Below are 15,757 nucleotides of genomic sequence, written 5' to 3'. Positions count from 1 at the left end.
ATCACATGCTGCCGAGAGGAGATTGGTCAGGATGGTCAAGAGTCAACCAAGAATCACCAAGAAGCAGGTCTGCAAGGATTTGGAAGCTGATGGAACACAGGTGTCAGTCTCCACAGTCAAGCGTGTTTTACATCGGCATGGACTGAGAGGCTGCCGTGCAAGAAAGAAGCCCTTGCTCCAGAAAAGGCACCTTATGACTCGGCTGAAGTTTGCTGCTGATCACATGGACAAAGATAAAACCTTCTGGAGGAAAGTTCTCTGGTCAGACGAAACAAAAATTGAGCTGTTTGGCCACAACACCCAGCAATATGTTTGGAGGAGAAAAGGTGAGGCCTTTAATCCCAGGAACACCATGCCTACTGTCAAGCATGGTGGTGGTAGTATTATGCTCTGGGGATGTTTTGCTGCCAGTGGAACTGGTTCTTTGCAGAAAGTAAATGGGATAATGAAGAAGGAGGATTACCTCCAAATTCTGCAGGAATTTGGAGCCTTTACTTGCCTTGAACCGAATCAGGTCAAAATCAAATAAAGTAAGAAAAACTACACATAATTCAATAGAAAAACTCTGTTTTATTTTCCATACGAATGAAAGAATTCCATAATGCTTGTAAGAAATTGCTGAAGGTTAACTGTCCTGTGCAGGTTTATTGCTGCTTTGTTGTTTAAGAAGGATGAAGATATAGCAAAGACTCAACAGAGGAATCCACTTAAATGAGAAGAACATGATGTTCAGAGTTTATGTCAGCTGACATAAGAAAAACAGATGTTGACCTTTTAACACCTTGAATAACAATGAAAGCAATACATCCACAGAATAGGGACACGTGACAAATAAAAACCGAACAAAAAAATATAAATTACAAAATTCTGTGATCTTTTAGAGCAAACACTGAGGACATTTTTCTGCCCAGAAGAAGGCCTCCAAATCTTCTCATTAAGGTGTATGATTTCAGTCAAACTAAGGTTTGCTGTAGCATAATAACGTCACACTGCCATCTTGTGGTGACACTGATAATAGCAGGTATTGTGACATCTAATGTTTGTGGGATTGATAACTATTTGAAAAATCCGGCTGAGTTATGAAGTCTTAATGAATCAAAAATAAAATCCAGAGAATCTAAACCTTTTGTTGCTGGTTGATGATAATGAACCATCGGGGCTTTAAAACATTTAGAAAATCCAATTTTTGGAGGCTTTTTTCCCCAAAAGGCAGGGAAACTAGCCGGTATATATTGTTAGATGATTTGCTAAATACAAAACAATCCTAGAAGAAAAGATTTTAGCCGCAACAAAAGACTCCCCGCTTGTTTACATTGCAGAGACAGGGACATCAGAAGATGTGCAGCAACCATAGACTCATGTAGGTTGAAAACGGACACATAACAAACCCACTTCTCAGATGTTTGGTTGTAAAACATTTTATTCCTGCGCATTGTCTGATTTAACTGCAAAACGCATTCTTCTATCCCTCCTTTTCTCCTCCCGTTTGCAGCTGTTATAACTGTGGAGGTCTGGATCACCACGCCAAGGAGTGTGGCCTGCCCCCCCAGCCAAAGAAATGCCACTACTGCCAGAGCATCACTCACATGGTAGCTCAGTGTCCCCACAAGGCGCTGGCGCCCGCCGCAGGCTCTCAGGATCAACAAGCGTCTACCTCGGCCTCCGCTCCAGGCGCCGGGCCTCACCTCTGCCTCCCCGAGGAGGAAGAGCGCTCCGGCTCGTCTCCCCTGGAGGGCTCCTCCTCGTCTCCCGAGGAGCCCCACACACAGCGCAGCACATGGACCCCACGGTGGAGGAAATCCTGAAAGTGTTCCACAGAGGTGAACTGTTTCCAACGCATAGCCTCTGACCTTCGCGTCTATCCTCAATCAAGGTTACCTGAGGCCGCGCCCCCACCCCCCTCCTCCCCCTTCCTTCCTCCTCGTCTACCTCACACTCGTGAAAAAAAAAAAAAATGGGAGGTCTTTCTTTCTTTTCATTGTTATTTTTCTAACCAGCACAGCTGTGGCAGCGATCAGCGGGGTACGGACGTGCATGAATGTGTGTGACTGACTTGCAGTCATCTGGTGCAGCTATGGAAACGACTGCTGGAAAGGTGACTGCAGGGAGTGATTCTTTATGCTAAACTTTTTCAGCTCAATGGTGAAATGTGATTTGCGTGTAGGTTTTCGACGACTGTGTTATTCCTGTTTCCCCCTTTGGACCTGACGGTTGGCTATTTTAAAAAGCCGCCACCCCCACCACCACCTCCCCACTTTTGTTGCAGACTTAAAGCCACAATTTTTTTTTTTTACTGTAAGCTGAATCATTTGAGGCAAAAAGAAAAAAAAAAAATCCTGATTGCATCTTCACAGCACACGTGGTAGCTCATTTTAAAACGGATTAGAGGCCAACTCTTAAGAGCTTGGGTTCCCTCTAAGTAATAATCCAGACCCACCGGACTTTTAGCCTGGCTTCTACAGATCTTTTGGGGAAACTTAATGCATTCCTGAGGGGTTGTTTAAAAAGCCGCCGAGCTGCTAGAGTGCGTTCTTTCTAATTTCAAAACCCTCGATACATATCTCTTTCTTGACACAGACTGGACCAACTGATTGTTGAAGTGTGATTAAGCGCAAGTCTAAGAACAAAGAGGAGATAGCGTGTGTGTGTGTGTGTGGTGTGGATACTCGGAAACGAAATCACCATTGTCAAACGGGAGCCCTGTCTCATTAACTCCACTGTTTTCCTATTATCACAGATAGACACCTGTTATATAAGACAAATATATAATCAGTCTCGATCATAGTTTAGATTTTAAGTAAAGGCCTTATCATTAGACTTCCATTTTGGTTGTTGCGTACTTAGTTGAAAGTAGTTTTTAATATATATGTAAAGTTGCAAGATATAATTAAAAATATATTAACGTTAAGTAAGCATATATAAGGACTTAGCTCTGAAATAGGTGCACAGCCCTGTTTTTAAGTGCATGGGATACATCCTGGTTGGTGTGTGAAAATTCTCCCTCTATTAAACCGTTTTCAATGTAGACAGTTACAGCTTTCTAAAAAAAAATGTACTTCCCTCTTTCTTGATCGGATCAGTGCATACGGTCCCTTGCAAAAGTATTCACGCCCCTTGAGGTTTTTCCGTGTATTATTATGTAACAACCGCATCGATTGCGGATTTTATGTGACAAACCGACACAAAGTAGCGGATATTTCAATTCACGCAGCAAAGAAGTGGTTTTTAAAAAGTTTGGTGGGTATTTGTATCCAGCTCTCCGTGAGTCGATACAGTTTTTTTTGTTGCATTGCAGATGAAAGTCTTTAAGGGTGCGTCTGGGCTGCAAATCTAATCGCAGTCTCCATTGCAATACCAGGGTTTGGAAGGTCTCAATCACAAAGGAGCCCTTGAATGCAATTTTTGGTTGAATAACATATTTTAGGTACCGTGCGTGTTGCTAAAGCTCACAGAAAATGGTTGGGAAATTTGTAATGGAAAGTCTCAGGAAAATGTAGGTTAATCGTAATTAATACTGCCACTGCAAAATTCAGCAGTGGTATGGTATGGGCATGTTTTCCTGATATTGTGCACCCCCTGTGGTGTGTCCCCACCAGCTTTGCACATGAAGAGACTGCAGTTTCTTTTTCCCCAATCTTCTGTGCAGAATTGCTCTGGCTTAGTCAGAGTGGATTGACGGCACCTGTGAGCATCAATTTTCAAGCCTTGCCACAGATTCTCAACTGGAGTTGAGCCTGACTTTTGACTATAGGTCACTCTAGCACATGAAACATGCATTGATCTGAGCCAGTTCCATCGGCGCTCTGACTTCATGCTGAGTGTCTTGCTGGAAGGCGATCCCGGAGGATCCAGTGTTTTTGCTCCAGATATGATCCAGTCTTCCAGGACTGCCCGGTATTTAGAATCCCTCCCTTAGAATTGAATGGAATATCATTTCAATGGGAGTTTTGAGCCTCAGGTTACTTGTCAAGGCGATGGTTTGCCATAAATTTTTCAAGGGGTGTCAGAGTAAGGGGAGCTGAATACTAATACACAGTACAGTTTTTCAATTCTTATTTGGAAGAAAAAATAAATAAAGTAAATGATCTCGCTTTGTCACAGAATATCCTAATAAAATTCATTGAAGTCGTGGTTGTAACTTAAAAAAAAAAGTCAAAGTTGAATGAGCATACTACTTTTGCAAGGCACTGCATGGTCACAGCACAAAACTCACTTTGAATGTGCAGTTTTCTAACATAACCTCATTATCATAGCTGCTTTACTTACATAATACCTCACAACTTCTTCCTTCGGGAAGCGAATGTCGATACTGTCTGCTCTCTTAGTGTTTGTTTTTTAGATGTTCCTCCACTAAAATCGAACCATATTTTCCTCATCCGTCAGTGCCTAGTGTTTGTCAGTCGGCAGCAGCCGGGGACGATGGGATGACATCTCTGCTGCTCCAGACTCAGAAACGATAGAGGGAGAAACAGCTGGATGGATTGCGTTGCTTTTTGGTATAACTTGAATCCCAAGCATGTGGCTTTAGTGGCACTTACTGACCCTGACAACTCTTTCTCTGACCATACTGAATGTGAAAAGAGCTCATCTGAAGTCGACTCCTCACAATGTTCACGTACGGTCGCTTTGGAGTTGTATCTTAATGTTCTGACAAATCAAATAACTTTGTACAATTACATCAAACTGGCATGTTTGCTTTTTAAAAGCTCTATAAAGACAACCAACCTTTTTTTTTTGGTATAGTTTTATACCAGAGAGGTTTGGCTTTTTTAATGTTTTTTTTTTTTTTTTTTTCTTGAAGGCATTTAACATTAAGACTTGCTGAAGTGCTTGCTATTCCAGCTCTTTCAGGATTAGCGCATCTTATTGCTGAAAGTGCAACAAAGTGTTTTCTAAATAATATACAGCTTTGAATGTGTGCGTGCGTTGAAAATCAGACAACAAATGCGGCTTGACAGAAGAAAAAAAAAAGGTAGCTCATGCTTAAATCTCTATGGAAACATCTTTTTGTATGACGTATTTTTTACATTTTTACACACAGGTCCTCTCAGGATGATTAACTCGTCTCAGGGAATTAACCAAAAAAAAAAAAAATGGACAAAAAAAAGAACAAAAAAAAAAACCCAAGCGTATATTATTCTTTTGGGAATCATCCACTAACGGACTCCACAAACTCTTAAGCAATGGTGAAGAGACAAATAACCAGTTCACGTACTGATGTTAGCAACTACCTCTTGAGTTATAAATAGCTGTTTTCTTTTTGTTTTTGTTTTTTAACGAGCCGTGTTATTAATTTGAAGTCTGTATAAAACCGAGGTGTTCGCGCTAGAGTCGTATGTGTTGCCACAGATTTCCCGGTCTTCCTTTCCAGATTTAATGATTTCTTTTTTCTTACTGAAAAACGATTCCTTTTTTTGTTTACAGCAAAAACCTACCTCATTAGCGCTATTCGTCTACAAGCTCCTTACCTCCTCCATGCGGTTGTTTATTACTTTGTGTCACAATGCGGTTTTAACAAATCACCCCGATATGGCTTCTCAATTGATTCTCCATCATTTATTACAGTTTGTGTCTTTTTTTCTTTTTTTTTTACTTTGTAGTTATTGGTAAAGATTTCAGAAGATCTCAGATCTGCGAGTTATGAGTAAATCACCCATTACTTTGCACAAAGCCAGTGAGTTTACCTCAGTTTATCAGGCTACATATACACAAATTAAATATTTTATGGTTGTGAGACTCATTCTGAAAATACTACAACTGTTTTTTATTTTTTTTTATTTTGGGACTTTTTGTATTTGATCTTAACTGTTTTTGTAACCACTTGATATGATTTGCCTAAGGAGAAGAAGAATATGTTTGCACTTGAGCAAGGATTGCCTGTGTTTATTTTTTATCTTTTTGACTTGTTACCAAATAGCTGTTGTTACCTGTTTGCAGGCTCCATGGTAATGGCCTAAGTCAGGCATTTTCACAGCTCAAGATAATCAAAGGTTGTATTGCTCAGAGGTAATGCTAATTGATAACATTGTTACATTCATGCAAACTGATCTTTTTCTTTTCTTTCTGTATTACACGTGATAACATTTACCTTGAAAATCACTAGATTTTGTACTAATGGTGATCTGTTTTCATTAAGTTGACATTCCTAAAAGTGTTTATGAAGAGAAAATATTGTTCCAGATTACTAACTCAAGAGATTAAATATTGCATACAAAAGCAGTATTATGCTTCACAATCGACTGAGAAGATTACTGTGTTCTGGTGGATCTGCACAAGGGACAGGAAGGTTGCATATATGAAAAAAAAATGAGTTTTTGGGATGTGTACACAAATATTATATAGTGTTATTGTTAGCTTTAACCTTTTTTTTATCACTGCTTTTAATAGCTGCCTGTCCCTTTACAGATTTCTTGGTTTTGAATTTATTTTTTTGTCTCATCTAAATGTTTCAGATCATCCCAAACAAAATAACCTGAGTTAATCGGAACATAAGTCTCAAAATCTTTAATTTATTAAGTGAAAGGAGCTGTACAAACCAACCCAAAACTGTGTGAAAAAGTAACCCCCCCGCCTGATAAATCATGAATTAACTGTCATTAATCACTTTTCTTTGGTTCACTTGTACTAGCCACATCTTATTTAATGTCAGACCTGTAAGATTTAGAAAGCACTGAAATATAACCCGTCTGACAACATGAAGTACGCTAAAAGATCTCGGAAATCATGACATCCTGCCACGATCTGAAGAAATTCAAGAAGCGATGGGGAAACACAGTCGTGACATTTATCAGTTTGGAAATTAAATGAACCGATTTCTAAGGCTTTTTGACTCCAGGAAATCACCGTCAAAGCCATTATCCACAAATAGAGGAGAGACGGTGCTCACAAAAAACTCAGAACGACATCTTAAGCACATCAGGCCCCACTTCCCTCCATAAAAGTCAGTCGTCATTATTCAACAGGAGGGAAAAAAAAGAAATTAAGTACTAAAAACACTGACTAATGTATTTAGCGGCACAACGGAACAAGATGGGATTTTTCAAGGCAGCGAGTCAGTAATTCAACGAAAATGGAATTTAAAGTCAGGATTTTCATTAGGATGGTCAGATCTTATAGAGAAAATCTGCATTTATTCCCTAATATGGCCTCTGCGTTCATAAAATGAAGTGAAATGCTATTTCTCAGCAGTTTTTAAATTGTGTTTACATTTCATTTAACCAGTAGCATACATAGTGCTGTAAAATGTCTATTTTGATCATATCTCTCCTCTGTTTGAACACATGAAACGGAGAGAAATCTGCTATTGGCTTGTGCTACTAGTATTAGAACCAAAACAATTACCAAATCCCACCGGGTTTCTGACTTACAACTAGAAAAAGCTCAACTCAGGTGTGGCATTATTCCCAGCGACGAGTTCTGACTCCCGAGACAAATCTAACGCAGTTATATTTATAAAGCACTCAACACTGCTCTGGCCAGTGGAAATGTCACAAAGCAATGAACCTTTCAGAAAACCCAACGGTATTACAAGTTTTAATGTTTTTCACCAGATTTTCTAAAGTAAAGGAGAAAAAAAAACATAATTTGTTTTCCTTATTTTTGTATCAGCATCTTTCCAAAACAAAGAGAGTCAACTACCTTTTTCTGTAGCCTAAAACACACCGATGTTGGCTGTCTTTATTTGATTAATTGTAGTTGATAATAAGATGAAATTGGCCACAAATTGGCCCCTTGTTGGTGTTCTAAGCCACAGCACCTCATCATACTTAACCGATATATGAAAGCACAGCGTTTTAGCTTATCTGCAAAAAAATGTTGACTCAACTTTTAAATTATGTCTAATTGTATTTGTTTTTAACACATTTATTACTGAAATTATTAAAGTGGGAGGAAGTTAGAGCAGGTAAAAGAGAAAACAGTATTAATTTATCTAGGCCGCGACGCTAATCTATATATAAGTTGATCTTGGTAAATATGCGTTCTCCCAACGTGTTTATCTGTGCCTGAAAGACCTGTTCAAAAGTTGAAATGTTGAAAATCCTTGGAATGTTCACTTTTTTTTATGACAAATGCGAACATCTAAGTATCCGCAGCCGTGAGTTACCAGCCTCTCCTGGTCAGACAGAATGTACGAAGATGCGATGAAGGACGGGGAAACGATCACCGTCGCTTTCACTGCTTTCCTTCGTGTCTGTTCAGAGGCTGGTCAGATAAACTGGAGTTCACATACCTCAGCTCCTGCCTTGGACAGCTGCTCCGCGTTTTGCCTCGACTATATAGACACGATGTGCCGTTTCTTTTGTCCTTTTTTATTTTATTTAAACTGTTCTCAGAAGGTTTTTTGTGTGAAAGCCGCAGCCGAACGTTGAACCTCTTAGGGACCTTTCGATTCAACTAAGTGCAGATGATTTTATGTACCAATAACCTCACTTTTTCCACATTTGTACAGGTTTTTCATATCTACATTGTGGCCAGAGAGAGTCTTTTACGCTCTCCTTCTGTTAAATTAAAGCGCTGATTGCTTTTGAACTGGGAAAATGTTCCTCTTTGTGCAAATCATTCATTATGTTACTCTCAGTATACGTGTAGTGCTTTTTTTTTATTTCTGTGAAGTCTGGGTTAGATTTTTAAAAGTCTTTAATGTTTCACTTCATTTGGAAAATAAACCTATTATAACATAATTAAAGTATGTATTATTACTTCAAGATACTCCGATATTATTAAACAAATCTCAGATTCGGTGACTGAAAACTTCTGTGCATCATTCTGTAGCCTAACAAAGCCTACCTTGTTTTAAAGGAGGAACCTTTAAGATTTCACACATCAAGGTCAGTTTATCCATTATGCAGGAGCTGTTACACAAATTCAGTGATACATTGTAGCTGTGGAGATAGTTATTTCAACAAATCAGTGCTGAAGAATGTGGCATTTTTTTTTTTTAAAAAGCCCAATGTACAAAATAAATAAACACCTGCTGTATACTGGACTGAATTTTGTCATTGCTTTTCCACAGAAAAACATCCAGGAGTTATACCAAAACATTACTGATGGTGGAGAAATTGTGTGTTTATTAGCAAAAGTGGGTAGAAAGATCCTTTATTGTCCCACAGTGGGGGATTTAAAAAAAAAAATCTGAACACATGTGATCATATTTATGTGGTTACGAGTCACTGTCTTCCAAATAACCTGAACTTGCAAGGATCAAACTTATTTTTAGCCAGACTGATATTTTTTATATTAAAAATGTAAAACCAAACAACAGTTAAAGAAGGGCTGGCTATGTGTTCAGTGGTTAAGTGTTCACACTCCTGGTAATAGACCAGGTTGCTGTAATGTAAAGAGAGAGGACTTTGATTAGCAATTGCAAAAATTTTTCTGATATACGTGTCTTATAGTCTTTGGAAAACAAACACATTTATTAGGAGGAAAACATATATTTTTGTTAATAAATCTGCCAAAAAGGTGCATTATTCTTCTGCCTTCCTGTGTTTACATCCGCCTTCAGTTCTAGTAGACCTGATTAGGGTAAAGAAAATCGAGTTGTCCTTGGATGTGCCTGACATTTGCGTCCTCGAGCTAAAGCAGTTTGCAGAGAGGTTACAAAGAGCCTCTTTGTAGAAAGACTTCAGTCAGAGGAAGAGCACAAAAATATTTCACAGCACATTATATAATCATATTAAATCAAAATATGAGGCTTGGTGTTCAGACTTTACCTTCACATACTTTTCACTAAGCTCACATTTCTGCAGCAAAACTGTTCAGTGGTCTGATGTAATAATCTAATCTCAACTGTCATGTTTTAATTGGCTGAAAGCAGAAAATCATTGTAATTAACAGAAATAAAGACTTGGAAACATCAATTTCTGTTTAATTAAACTATATAATGTTTACTTGGTGAATATAGTTCCTGAAATAAACTATTTTTTAAAACATTATTCTAATTTATTGAATATGACTATGGCACAGCAAAGGCAGTCACTGGTACCTGGTATGGGACAACTTGGACAGTACAAAAATCAGATATTTCTCTAAAACTGATTAATATAAAACCGAAACTAGTCAGGGAGACTGCCAAAGCCTAAAGGTCACACTGATGGTGATGCAGGAATTAGCCTGTACTGCTGATTCCTGTACTTGTTTCACATACGATAATAATCTCCAGAATTCCCCATATAAATGGGCTAAGCAGTGGGCTTTTTTTCCCCTTAAGAAGACATTTAAGCCTGACTAAAATTGTCTTAACAAAACATGTTTGACTGTAACTTCAAAAGGTGGGCTTAGCACAGAAACAGCAACACACATCATGGAGAGGAACACCACCGTGCCGATTGTGAAACATGGTGGACAGCTTCATGCCCCGGGGTTGGTTTTTCTTTAATATCTGTGAGTCAAAGCCTGTGTCCAATTAGTTTTTTCAGTGGCAGCCATACTCCGTGGCTGAATCTGATAGAACATGGGTGGGATCACCCTAAGAGAGCTCTGCACAAGAAATATCCCCACAACCTGATAGATGTTTGAGAACTATTTTAAGGTGTGTTGCAATAATATTGCCAAGTCCAGATGCTGAATAAAAAGGCCATTTAACAAAGTGTTGGTTTAAGGCCCTATCTACCTATGCAACCAGGTATTTTTTTTATTGTTTGTTTTGTTTTGTTGTTCCAACAGATTTCCCAGTTTTGAACTGAATTATACAGGATGAATGTTACAAAAGTGGACATTTTAAATTATTTTTTATTTTTTATTTATTTATTTTGGTGTTTTCATCACCAAAACTTGACATTGCAGGAATGTGTAGACTTTAGGGAGTCACTGTTGATCTACTTACTTATAAATACATTTATTTTTAAAAGTACAAAACACATGATTAATGAAGGCTTCGCGTGCTAGAAACATTTTAAGGCATTCTGGGTAAACTGCTGTTTAAAGGCAGAAATGTGCAACAGGGACATTAACATAATTGTATTTTTAAATATGTAGGAATTATAATTTTTTTGTCAATTATTTATTTTTTTAACTTTACACTATTACATAGGGTGCTATTTCCTTTCAAGTCTCATAACATTCTCCACCATAACACATACAATTATAACATGGTCGTTGATATTATTTATTTTGGTCACCAAGAAGTCAGTTGGCATGGATGTTAATGAAAGATTTGTTCTTTGTCTTCCTAAATTCTGCTTCTGTTTCGTAAATTCAATTTGATGAAAACTGGGATAAAGGCTCTTCTAGCATTTAGGGCTGTTACCCAGTGTGGACAGTGCTTAATGCTGACACTAGGTCCATTCAATATCTCCAACAATTAAAGGTTTGAAGCAATGTTCCATTGAAGGAAAGGCAGAATTTAGCATTACTGTTCATTTGAACACTAATACCGAGCCATTCATCCTTGCGGCAGTCCCATCTGAATAACCCTGTTCTCTTTGGAAACTTAATCTATGAACTTTCTAATTATAGGCTGCAAAGGTTTCTGTAGGTCTTTGGTGCCCCTAGAAAATGATCTCACCAAAGAGGGAAGAGCTTTATGAACACTTTTCCCTTTAGAACATCTAAGTTTGACAAGGAGAAAACCTGATCAACCAACTTGGTTTTATTGAAGGGGCTTCTTTGGGAATTAAATGCTTTCAGCGATGGATGGAAAAGAAGTAAGAAATGCTCCTAAATCTAAATCATTTTAATGTCATCATAAACTGATATTTGCTACTCAACACTAAACAAGGTTTTGGTATTACAGTTATTCTTTTTCAAATCTGTTCTTTGATGTGATTTCTAGTATAAGTCAACAATTGTAGACCTTGTTTTTAAACTTAATTGTTCTGGAGGTTTCATGCTTTTTTCCCCGCTTATAGTAGGCAGCTGATGGCAAGTTTATTTTTATTTTTTTTTGTGAGCGAGGACAGCAGACAAACAGGGGTAAACAATATTAGATTTAACCACAGACAGACACAAACTTTAGGGTTTGCAGTACTTTTTTTTGTCCTTGGATCACTGATTCCTTTGGGTAACATTTCAGGATTAATTAGATTGAATATTAAAGCTTAAGTATTAAAAATAATCTGACTGTAAGGCAACATATCTAAAAATTGTGATTCTAATATTAAATGGACTGAACACACACACATGCAACTACTCTACCCATTGAGTCACACTTCTGTGTATTCCTTAGCAATCATATTCATACCTTCTGATTTTTTAGGCTAAAATAGTAGGCTTTAATGTACTATATTAATATTTTATGTGGGAGACAAACAGAAACTAGTACATGCTTGTAAAGGGGGAAAAAAGGAGGCATGGTGTTTAAAATGCCTTGTACGTAAAATTTTACTTTGTGGTGTATATGTCTCTGAAGAGTTTTGCACATCTAGGGACTGAAATGTATGCCCGCACATCCTTTAAAACAGTTACATTTATGTCAGATTGGAAGAAGAATACCCATGAAGACCAAGTCTTGCAATAGATTCTTGATTGGTTTAGATCTGGACTTTGACTAGGCTTTTCCAACAGAAAAATATGCTTTGGTATAACACCAAGCTTGTTCACTGCTAAATTGCAAAAATTACCCTAATGCGCAACTGCTTCCAAACCAAACATCAAATTTATGGCCAACAAATCTCTGAAGACTGAGGGTGAAATCAAGGGACAATGTGAAGGATGATAGGTTGTGTAAATTTAGTATCCTCTATCCTCCTAAAGGGGGCAGCCTAGTACTGCTAAATATTCACCCACCCTCAGGCATGTGAAGGACAGCCAAAACAGATTAATCACCTCAACACATCTGACTCACCAAGGCACTGGTGTGTCTTCACAGCCCTCGCTCTTTTCTCCTTCTCCTCTTTAATGGTTTAGCACAGTGTGTGTGTGTGTGTGTGTGTTTTCTAATCATCGCTCTGTCTCGCTGACTCTTTCCTGAGCACATCTTTAAGCACACCGCTTTAGGGGTTGGATACTGTGAACACTGTTTATGGTTGCCTTCAGTTACCCGTCATTGTATTCCTCCTTCTCTCAAGTGCAATGGCTTGAGGTGGCTTTTTGTCAAGGTCAGCTATGTTTATAGCATTAAGTCCTGGATGTATAAGAAGGCAAGGATAGAGAGAACAAAAGGATAAATACTTTGAACACCGCTGAGAGTGTTTTTGAGGGTATCAGAGGTAGAGTGAGGCCAAAGAGAGGCAAGGACTACATATCTTCTCAATCCTTTTTTCTCTATTCCCCGTGCCTAAACTGCATGTTGACCTTTGTAGCACAGCCTGCAGGCTGTATGCTTTAACCTTTTCTTTGAGATAGAGGGGGCTCCTGCACAGGGAATACAAGATAAATCACAGCTGCTGACTGTAAATGCAACAGTCGACGACACGCGCCGGCATGCGTGCTCTCGCTCAAACCCTCATCCTTTTGTCGCAAAATCCTTCTCATCTCTCGCACACACTCATAAAGATGTTCCCAGGATCAGCGCTTTGGGCTATTATATCTACAAGCATGCTCTGAATAATTCATCCATCACTAAAATGCACTAGGCGTAATGATAGCAAGGAGTGTGTTGTGGGGGTATTCTCTTTTCCGAGTAAAACACAGGGGTCATTAGGAGTCATTTCTGGTCAATTTTGTATGATCAACCATGCTCCGGAGAAAGAGAAGGGGGGGGGGGGGGGGGGGCGAAAAATCCCATTTACTTTTTCTGCATTGGGAATTCATGTTGGAAGAGATCAAAGGGGACAGACAAAGAGATGAGAGAATCGACATCTTCTCGTCTCCATTTGGCTCCCTGTGAGAGGAGGAAAATTACTTTAAAGCTGATGCCTTGATGAAAGAAGCAGGCCTCATGCCTGATGTATTCCTCCAGAGGTGGAATCAACACTATGAATGACTCAAAGGCAGATGGAAGGGAGAAGTAGGGGCAGAACATTTGTTTGAGAGAACTAAATTGTTTTTTTTTTTTTTGGGGGGGGGGGGGGGGGGGGTGGGGGGTGGGGTTTGAGGGTACGATTTGACAGCAGCGAACAAAATACAATTCGCACTTCAGGAGATGTGAGAGGTTCAACACTCAACACTGTTATTTCTGGCGTATGCATAAAAGTGCAGCATATGTCATCGGATGGAGAGCTAATTTGTTACGTCAGTCTGGGGATTTCATCAGACTGAGCACCATCGACATGTCCATTTCAAACATGCGGCTCTGTGTCATGTTCAGTCGCCGCCCCTTCCGTTTTTTTTTTTTTTTCCAGCAAAACGGGTCGCGGAAGAGGAAATAACTTCCAAGCAAGGGGACCTGAATTGTCATTTTCATGACAGAGCTGTCAAAGCACCAAGCCATGCTAGTTACACATGAAGCCAATAGAAATGAAAACACTGTCAGTGAAAAGACTCATGGGGTAACGGAGATGCCAGGAGCAGGGTGAATCACTTAGCAATCTGTGCTCCTCCATTCTGCAGCTGCCACCCACCACAACACATCTGCCACTGGGAGAAAAGACACTCAGATTTACAATCACAACCCAAGGAATTGCTGCAAGACACAACAGATCATTCATTGAAATTGAAATTAATTTGCCCAATAAAAAGAGAGATTATATCCACGTGGACGTGTGGAACTGAAGAAGCCCACATTTAGGTGACATGCAAACATGCAAAAATCATTCGTGTAGTTTGAAGAGGACGGTTTAATTTCTTCATGTTGGACCAGCTTTTATTGCAATGAATTCTCCCTCCTGTCTCATCTCTAGTAGGGAGGAGTGGGGAGCATGCCCAAATGTGTCGCTTATAATCACCTTTAGCCATTCCACTATTATTGTACTTCACATTATACAGCCTGAGCTCACAGGAATAAGCCAAAGCCTCATTTCTACAGCTCTGAAATGTCCACAGACAGAGAATTATCTTCTGCAGCGGCTCTCAAATGTTGCATAAGAAGTACTATCTCAGTAAATAAGTTTTTCGAGACACACAAATTGACACACATTTTAAAACAGCGTGGAGACAGGACAAAACCTCTCTTAGTTTTATGTCTTCGGTATTATCCACTGGCACCACTCGATTGGCTGAGGGACCCATTTAATTAACACATTTCATTTTTACTCAGAGGACTGCATGCTGGTGCAGCTTTCAGGGCTGTAGCAGTGAGAAGGACATAAGTATGACATTTTTATTTGTTTATTTTGCACTTCTGGTGATTTGAATCTCATCAAATCAAATAATGGGCATTTGAGTCCAATGACCTTCAATGAACACATTATGTTTAAAAGTACAAAATACAGAAAGATCCAGTTTTAATTGGCAAAAAAAGAGAGATTATATCCAACTCAGAAAACATGAAGCTACATATGATGTCTTTCCCAAATCCAAGTTCCAAATTCATAGGTACATTCTAAAACAACAGCACTCAACTGTGTGTATTTATCAGCTGTACGTCACTGTTTCTCCATTTATGTCTACATAGTAAATGAGTGACACCAACCAGTGCTCATCTGAGTACCACTAGAATCGAGCCCAACGGCATTAGCATTTTAAAGCTAATATTAGCATGCTAACAAACATGTGGTGCTGTAGAAAAACGTATTCGCCTGATTATTGCCAGACCCATAGAATCAAGAAACCACTTAAAAAGAACCTGTGTGACAACAATGAAGTAGGCTAAAAACAACCTGAATGATTATCCCCTGATCTACACTCAAAACAGTGAACCAGGGCAGTGGTCCAATTTATGTTAGCATTTCATTTCCAGTTAAGACATAAAAAATATTTTTTGTGGTGTGATTTTTTT

The 15,757-nt window shown here is 38.9% G+C and overlaps 1 protein-coding gene across 2 annotated transcripts in view; it reads left to right on the top strand.

Annotated features, from left to right (window-relative positions):
• The window catches only part of lin28b (lin-28 homolog B (C. elegans)), a 38,890-nt gene extending 29,911 nt beyond the window's left edge, over positions 1-8,979 (top strand). For both annotated transcript variants that reach the window (XM_021318853.2, XM_012867277.3), the window contains exon 4: positions 1,493-8,979. In XM_021318853.2, coding sequence (XP_021174528.2) covers positions 1,493-1,805 — 313 coding nt within the window. In that variant the 3' untranslated portion in view covers positions 1,806-8,979. The remainder of the gene's footprint in view (positions 1-1,492) is intronic.
• Positions 8,980-15,757: the final 6,778 nt, after the last annotated feature.

The sequence above is a fragment of the Fundulus heteroclitus genome, chromosome 15, assembly GCF_011125445.2.
Source record: "Fundulus heteroclitus isolate FHET01 chromosome 15, MU-UCD_Fhet_4.1, whole genome shotgun sequence".
NCBI lineage: Eukaryota > Metazoa > Chordata > Actinopteri > Cyprinodontiformes > Fundulidae > Fundulus > Fundulus heteroclitus.
This window is presented reverse-complemented; position numbering and strand designations above follow the sequence as displayed.